Genomic DNA, 8,054 nt, shown 5'->3' on the forward strand with positions numbered 1-8,054 from the left:
CAAATAAGAAGTAGACATGAAGGAGACACCAAAACAGGAACAATAGGCCAGTGACCGCTAACCCAAGTAATAAGGTGCTCAACTTGACTCGAATACCATTATTCGTGCTTAAGCTCAAAAAAACGCGTTAACGTATGCTAAGCTCATGTTGACTTAGTTTTTCAAGTTTGATGTTGACTCAGCTCATTTGTAAATCAAAACTGCTGGGAGGCTAGCTAGCTGGCTGAGCTTATTTTCTTGAATAAGCTCAAGCTTACATTTGTTTGATTTAATAAAAAATAAAAATTAATGAGTTATATAAGTTAAAATGATTGCATTCAACGTCATCAGTTGATATATCAAAGCTCAAGTTTAGCTCATTTTTCTAACAAGCCTAATATTGTTATAAATCGGCTAGTTTCATTTACCAACCGAGTTAGACCAAACCAAAGACGAACTAAACACGAGTCGAACTCAAATCATTTGAGCTGATTCTATCTGGAAGTACCTAATCTTGTTATTTGAATAGTTGATTGAAATAAGAAAAAGGGCTTATATGGGTCCCTTTCCAAGAAAAACTATCTGATAATTATTGAAAAATTATACAGGTCTTTAACTAATTCTTTAAGCAATTTAAACAAAATAGTATCTTCAACAAAAGAAAAAAAACACAAATGGTTGCTATCAAAGCACCCCACGCGGCTACATTGTTGATACCAATACCAATGTCGGTGACAGTGTAAGCTTGTTTTTATTATTTTTATCCGCTTGTAGGCTGGAGATGTTGTAAGCACTGTTTTAAAAATCTATCCTTAGCGCCGCCTAAGTTCCGTCTAGGTACTAGACGGCTGGCTACCGTCCTGATTAATATCTAGACGTTTGAAAATTAAGAAATGACATCTAGACATACTGAGGCGCCTGCCTAAACCACTTAAGCACCCCCCGTCCAAACCCGCCTAGGTTGCAACTCATCTAGACAGAAAATAGATAACTTTCATTTTACATTTTATTTTTTTCCAATAAATTGTAAGAGACTTGTTGAATACTTGAATGAACACATTATATGCTTGTTCCCCATGATTTTATTATGTTCCAATAACTCATTATATATGTCATTCTATTTTGTAGTGTATGATGAAATTATATATATATATATATATATATTAAGTATAGATAGACACTTATTTATACGAAATATAATAGATTTAATTAAATCTACCTAATCCGCCTAAGCTCTTGCCTAGACTACGCTTAGCTGCCTAGGCGCTAGGCCCTAGTCTACCACCCGACTAGTACCAAGCATCTTTTAGAACCTTGGTTACAATAGCAATTAGCAATTAAATTGTCATACCAGCTTTTGATTGAACTCGTTCATTTGGATGTGCTTTTAAATGACTAAAAAAATGAGGGGAGAGAAGGGAAGGAAAAAAAAAAAAAAAAAAAAAAAAAGGAAACTTGTATACATACTGGGCCTCGTTCATTTTTCATATTACTTTTATCATACTTTTCATATCACATTTGTACTATCTACACTTGAAAGTTTCGATAGTGAATGCTAAAACGAGACTTGTTATTAACACTCCAAAAATGTAGCTTATTGCCCAGACAGCTTACAAAGCTAAACCTTTGGCTAAGAGGAAAGACAGCAATTCACTGCTGTGAGTGTCTTCATAATATCTCTCCTCCAATCCATATCCCTCCATCGCATGAGATTTGGGGGGGGGGGGGGAACGGAAAAATAAAGTTAAAATCCAGTAAGAGCTCAACAATGAAAAGAAAAGAAAAAAATGTAAAAGAGGGTGGGAGAGATGGTGATAGCGGAAACTAGCAAACGACCTCTTGCTTAATGCAAGTGATTTCCGCAATTTTTCTCCTTCTGCATACCTCTCTTTACTTGTGTCCGTTGGTTCTCCTTTGGTTTATTCGTTCCAAATGCCTGAAAAAGGAAAGCGCGCAGAAGGAACAAAAAAAGGACAAACAGAAATCATTTCTATTGTTTAAAACCCGCCCTTAAACGTTTCCCCCAGTTCTACTACGAGAACAAAGTAGATCTCGAGCCTCTTGAGACAAAATAGTCATGTTCTCAACAGCATAAGAATTCTTATCGTCACCATCTTCGTTAACAAAATAAATGTTTTGTTTGAGAGACTAATATTTGGAGCAGAAAATGTTATCGAAGTTGTTATGCACAAGTTAGTCCAAAAAACCTAATTGGACATTCAGTTTCTTTCTCGTGCGGAGTATATGAAAAATGTCCTCCGCCGGAAAGGAAAAAGAAAAGGCCTAATTCAATCAGATTATGACACAATCATTTAGACCTAAAGAGAGGGAAAGCAAAATGTAAATGTGCTGCTGCAACCTCTGGCAAGAAATGGACATAGAGCTCCATACCAGAACCGGAAATATCAGCCTCTTGCATGGGAACATTAGATCTATCAACGAGCAAAAGTGATCTTCAAAACAGTTCCATCAAAGCCTGCATGATACATAACACAAAAGAACAATCCATAATCATTCACAACACCATTATCTTCATTAAAATGATTCATTTTTCATTGAAAAATGGAACATATTGGGGCTTAATCTGCATTGCAAACAATGCCAAAACAGACTAAAGTCCAAACCTTTGACACTCAGTATGACAACTAAAATTGGAAGAAACTTAACCCAGAAAGATCGGAAATAAGACCAAATTCGTATCCTCTCCCCCATTGAAAAAAAAAAATAAAGAAAAATAGGAAAGGGAAAGAATGAAAAATGGCCAGCACACAAGTGTACTGGACCAGGGTATATCCAACATTCATCAAGTTTGTAAAGTTAATTCTACGCACAAAATCTCCCTCAAAAAAAAAAAAAAAAAAAAAAAAATCTACGCACAAATATATTCAAGTTCGTAAAGTTAGATAAGATAATTACCTCAACCAAGAATTCTTCTTCTTGCAAGGAGGATGGATATATAACAAGAAAACCATCACTGGGAGCAACAGCACAAATGAATAACTACAAAAAATTGCCTGAGAAATTGGCCTGGCAGGTTGCACATATCAAACCGACAGAACCAGGTTGTGTCCGTTCACAAACCTCATGATGAAACTCATTTCTGCACCAGACACAGGTGTTAATCTCATACCTGCTTGCGTTATTTGGCATTGAGGGCAAAGATTCCTTTTCAAGCCAATCCGATGAACTGAAACCTTGTTCCATCTCTCCATCATATGACAACACTTTTGATTCCTTTGTACGTGAGGTTGCTTGCACTGTTGGGAAATTGTAATCAAACTGACCCAGTTTCAATCCTTCCAAACCTGACATGTTGTCACGCTTTTCATTTACACTTAAAACTCCATTTGCACCCTGTTCATTGAAGCAAAATTTGATATAAAAATATTTCTACTGAAATTACAACATATCAGATTCTTTGCAGCTTTTAGTTGTAAAGAAAAAATTGAAATAATTCAATGGAGGAAGAAGACGGACAGACTAGCAAAGGAACTCACTGTGTGTTCCAAACAAGTCAAAAATTGTGCTCTTAAGAATAAAACAAGTGAAATCGTGCAGGTAAAACAAACGTTGAAAGGTATATTGCAGTCTCAAATAAATGCGTACATCAGTCCCTAATATATATATTCTCTATATACAGCATACCTTGTCAGACAACAGACCACTGTTCGGATAGTAGCCAGATGATTGCATGAGTTCAAATGGTGTATCAACCAGTCCACTCAGCTGAACATTTTGCTCATCACTTCTCCACATAAATTCAGCCATGACATCCCCAGAAGGTTGGGAATGATTTAGAGGCTCATTGTTCCTGGACTTTTCTGCATTCTCAGTGTTAGGCTGCTCCCACATTATGCTGCCATAAACCCTGTTTATATTATGTTCTATCCCAGGGATTTGTTCTTCACCATTTGGATGTATTGAACCATCAACAGAACCTCTACTAAGTTTATCATCCGATACTGAGCTACTGAAAATGCCAGTTAATTTATTTCCAGTGGAAAATGTTTGACTATTCCCTGAATAAACAAGGGAAGGTCCTCCAGAACTCCTTTCATGCAGAGTGTTTGTCATAGAATTGGCAACTGATCCAGCGTAACTGCTGCTAAAAGAAAGCATTACCTCGTTATTCCAAGACCTTTTAGAATCCTCATGTTTTGATTCTTCCATTGAGCTTGAGTTTGTGCTATTCACATTCCGTGCATAGCCAGAGGGGTAAATCATACCAGTTTCAGAAGAACCCCTGCCCGGTTTAACAAATGGAACAGACTCATTGCCTTGAAAACTCTTTTCCTGCCAGAGTTCCTCCACTATGCAACTAGGATTCTTTGCATTACTTAATGCAATACAACTTTGTCCATCCAGACCTGGACCGCTTGAACAGCTCCCAGTACTTCTAACATGCTCATTGATTTCCACTGCACCCACATTCGGCATGGCATGGTCGCTGCTTAAACTGATTGCCTTGTCGTCATTCCCAGATAGATCAATATTATCAAACTTGGGTCCATAAGATGTGTAGAGTGACTCACTATTGTAATCATCCCTGACATCACATGTTTTCTCAACAGTAGTACTACATAAACCTCTTTCAGAGCCTCTTTTCTGTAGAGACTGTATGATAGTTGAAGGAAGAAGCGAGCAGGCTTCAGAAGTACTTTGCTGCACGACATTAGTACAAACATTCTGGGGTCCAATGCAACTCTCACTAATACCAGATATTGACCTGCCATTCCCACGATCATCCACATCATCAAATTTTGTATTTTCTTCTGTGCTAGTTAATTGGTTGTTATCAATATTCTCAGACCTCCGTTCTTTTTGTGTACCATTTAAAGCAGTATCAGTGTCTACATTGGGCAAATCAACTGAACTCACAGAAGCCTTAAAACCATCATTTATTCCATCACGAAAGCAGTCCAAAATATTTGTTTCAGCAGAGCTGAGACCAGGACCAGTAGGCTCATCCACCAACTTATCATTTGTCATAATAACTGCACTACCCTGCTCAGAAAATCCCAAATCCTTACCAATTTTATTATTCTTCAAAGCTTGATCCTCACAAGACAATGAATTAGATTCACTATTGTTCGATCCAAAACAATTTGTGATATCATTGTTCACTTTACCACAAGGAAAACCAGCACTCGATTCATATTTGGCTACTGCATCAGAAGATGCTTCCCTGTCTATTTGACCTGACTCATAAATCTTCAAAGATGTCTGCAGAATACCAGTCTTTATCTGGTCAACCTTCTTAGTCATGCCCATTTCTTCTCCTGCTTGAAATTCCTGTAAATTTTCTGTAAGAAAGAAGTTTTCTTGTTTCTCATGACCAGGTGATACTGAAGTAACAGGCATTAGCGAGTGGCTAGCAAGCTCATTAACCTTGCTCTCATCTTCAAAGGTAAGATTTGTATCCTGTTGCATACCCTGAATAAATAGCATGAATGAAGAAAACAAAATGATAGAAAAGAACAAAAAAATGCAGAGTGACTTACATCTCCAGAAACCATTTTATTAGAAAGCTGAATACTGCCACCAGTATGACCAGGAATTGACTTGTTTCCAACTCCAAAATAAGAGATCAAGTACGAATTAACTTCCTTGCACGACACAAACTGCTGCCCATTAGGGCTGAATAATACCAAATTAGGGAAACTAGTATAAGAGCCAGGCAACCATCTAACTTAAAAATGCAAGATCAAAAATTAATAGTAGCTATCCCAAAATAGTTGATATTTTTTGCTATGAATTAATGAAACAATATACAACACATCTCCTGAGAAAAACAAATAGAAAATTTGAATAACCTCCCACTCCCTTCTCCCAAAAAAATGACAAATAAAAAATGGGTATCAAATGCACCAACTTCCGGAAATCAGTTTACTCTTTGAAGTTATGTCGAAGGATTAAAATTTCACTTATATTTCCAATATATCCCAAAATTTCGAAAAAAATCATGTAACCGACAATCAAAAGGGGCGTCAAGGTATATATCATATATGTACCGACTTTCCACATAAATTCAGTGGTTTTGGTTGGATATCCATTCTTCGGTTGAATATCTCCCAAATTTCAGAGGTTTTGATGGAAATATCAGTTGAATTTTGGTGGAATTTCAAAACCCAAATTGCCCAGAGGCAAGGAAGCGGAGATGGTGGAGCAAGTTGAGGGCAGTCCAGAGGAGGATGAAGAAGAAACAAAAATTAAAAATTAAAACCCTGAACGAAACGAAGTCGTTTTGTTTTAAAAGGTAGAACAATTGCCAATGTCAAAATGGAAATGTATTGAAAATTGAATCATTATGGCTGGAATTAATTTCCAATGGTTGTTCAATCATTAAATTAGTTTATATGTTAAGTGAACATATTATTAGTTTGTTTTGGAGTTTGTAGAGGCTCACATATAATTTAAATTTTTATAGCTACTCTTTTTTCATTTTATTTTTTTTACCACTGTTTCTATCTGCATCGATATACATTTCCATATATCTCTCTATTTGGGCTACAAAATCGAAACTTAAATCCTTGGTTGCGTGCACCCTAAAATTAGCAAGAAAAAGCAAAGATAAACCTATAAGAGATGAACATTATTTCTTTGCAATGTTAATGCAAATGAATTCTAACGAAATAACATTTAAATTTCATAAACTTAAACTCAAGCATTTTCATTGACAATGAGAGAACTACCTTATGTATCGTTTACAGAAGAGTCGAACTAGCCCTCCATTCCTCTTGAGAGATAGCAAAATCTTCCAATGCATCGGCAACACGTCACCAAGCTCACCCGCAGGCACAATCTTCCTCTTCTTCCTAGCGCTCGACCACTGCCCGTCCAACCCTCCCAGAAACCCTAACAACTGCGCCTGGGTCTCCATCCCCTCCGTCCTCCTTCTCAACTCCTCCCCAAACAAACCGTCCGCATTCTCTACCACAGCCAAGTCCACAATAACTCCATTTCCGTTCACCATCACCATCTCAGCCTCCTCCACCTTCACTTTCCCTTCCTTGACCGTCACTTTCTTCTCACGCTTAGCCACCGAAACCACTCTGTTCTCATCTTTCCGCGGCCGGCCTCGCTTCCGGCTGCCCTCACTGCTCTGAACAACAATCCCGGGCGGCGTATTGTCACCGCCACGCATCTTCATCGAAACATCAGCGTTGACGCTCGGGTAAGATATAATGGCATTGTGATCCTTACGCGGGCGGCCTCTCTTCCTCTTCGTACTGATATCGATGGAGAGTCCAGCCGGGAAGTTTTCCACGAAGGGGCCGGGCGTGGCGTCATATTGGACGAGGCGGACGGGGACAGGGACGAGCACGCCGTCGTTTTCATTTGGGGCTTTTTCTGAGGGAAAAAGCTGTTTCAAGAGAGCGATAATCTGGAGGGTTTCGGAGTCTTGGGGGTGGTAATGGGGAATCGTTTTCTGCGATTTGGGGTTTGGGATTGGGAATTGGGAGTTACGAGGAGCGAGGCGGAGGCGGGAGTAGGTCTGCTTGCGGCTGCCGGCGGATTCATTGAAGACGGAACGGTCGATTTTGGGGATCAATACGTCATCGTCGAAGCGGCGGGTGGGGTGGGATTGGGAGGAGGAGGAGGAGGAGATGAGGGAGAGAGAGTAGAGGTCTGATTGAGAGAGGAGGCCGAGGTCAATGAGAGGGAGGGATTCAAGGTAGAGGTGGTTAGGGCTAGGGCTGTGGTGGTCGACGGCGGGCGGGAAGGCCATGGCATTGAACTGTGAGAGGAAGAAAGAGAGATTTGGGCGGAGAAGAAAAAACGAAAAGTAGACGAGGGTGGATGTTAAACGACGAGGCGTTTCGGTATCCGACTTCTGATTGACTGGCGCGCAGTATTGTTTGACTTCTATGGGAACCCGACTTCGTACCGACACGTGTGTCAGTTGCGTTAGTGTACGCATCAACTTTCCATGAAACGTGCTCACGGTCACCAATAAATAGCGAGTTTTAACGAAAAATTCATTCATTCTAATAAGTAAAAATTATATTTTTATATTAAAAAATTAATTATGGTACTATTTAATTTATCTTTTATTTTGTCCTTATTATTAAAAT

At 38.8% G+C, this 8,054-nt stretch overlaps 1 protein-coding gene across 1 annotated transcript; it reads right to left on the reverse strand.

The window, feature by feature from the left end:
* Positions 1-2,057: 2,057 nt before the first annotated feature.
* Positions 2,058-7,708, reverse strand: LOC103927162. The gene is made up of 5 exons (XM_048581808.1): positions 6,672-7,708; positions 5,481-5,616; positions 3,625-5,412; positions 2,896-3,333; positions 2,058-2,455 (listed from the first exon to the last, which is right to left on the reverse strand). Exons 1-4 carry the CDS (start codon positions 7,706-7,708, stop codon positions 2,980-2,982), a joined length of 3,315 nt encoding a protein of 1,104 aa, XP_048437765.1. The 3' UTR covers positions 2,058-2,455; positions 2,896-2,979.
* Between the last annotated feature and the right edge of the window lie 346 nt (positions 7,709-8,054).

This window comes from the organism of the source record quoted next, unplaced genomic scaffold (genome assembly GCF_019419815.1).
Source record: "Pyrus x bretschneideri cultivar Hongxiangsu unplaced genomic scaffold, Pyrus_bretschneideri_v1 Contig17, whole genome shotgun sequence".
NCBI lineage: Eukaryota > Viridiplantae > Streptophyta > Magnoliopsida > Rosales > Rosaceae > Pyrus > Pyrus x bretschneideri.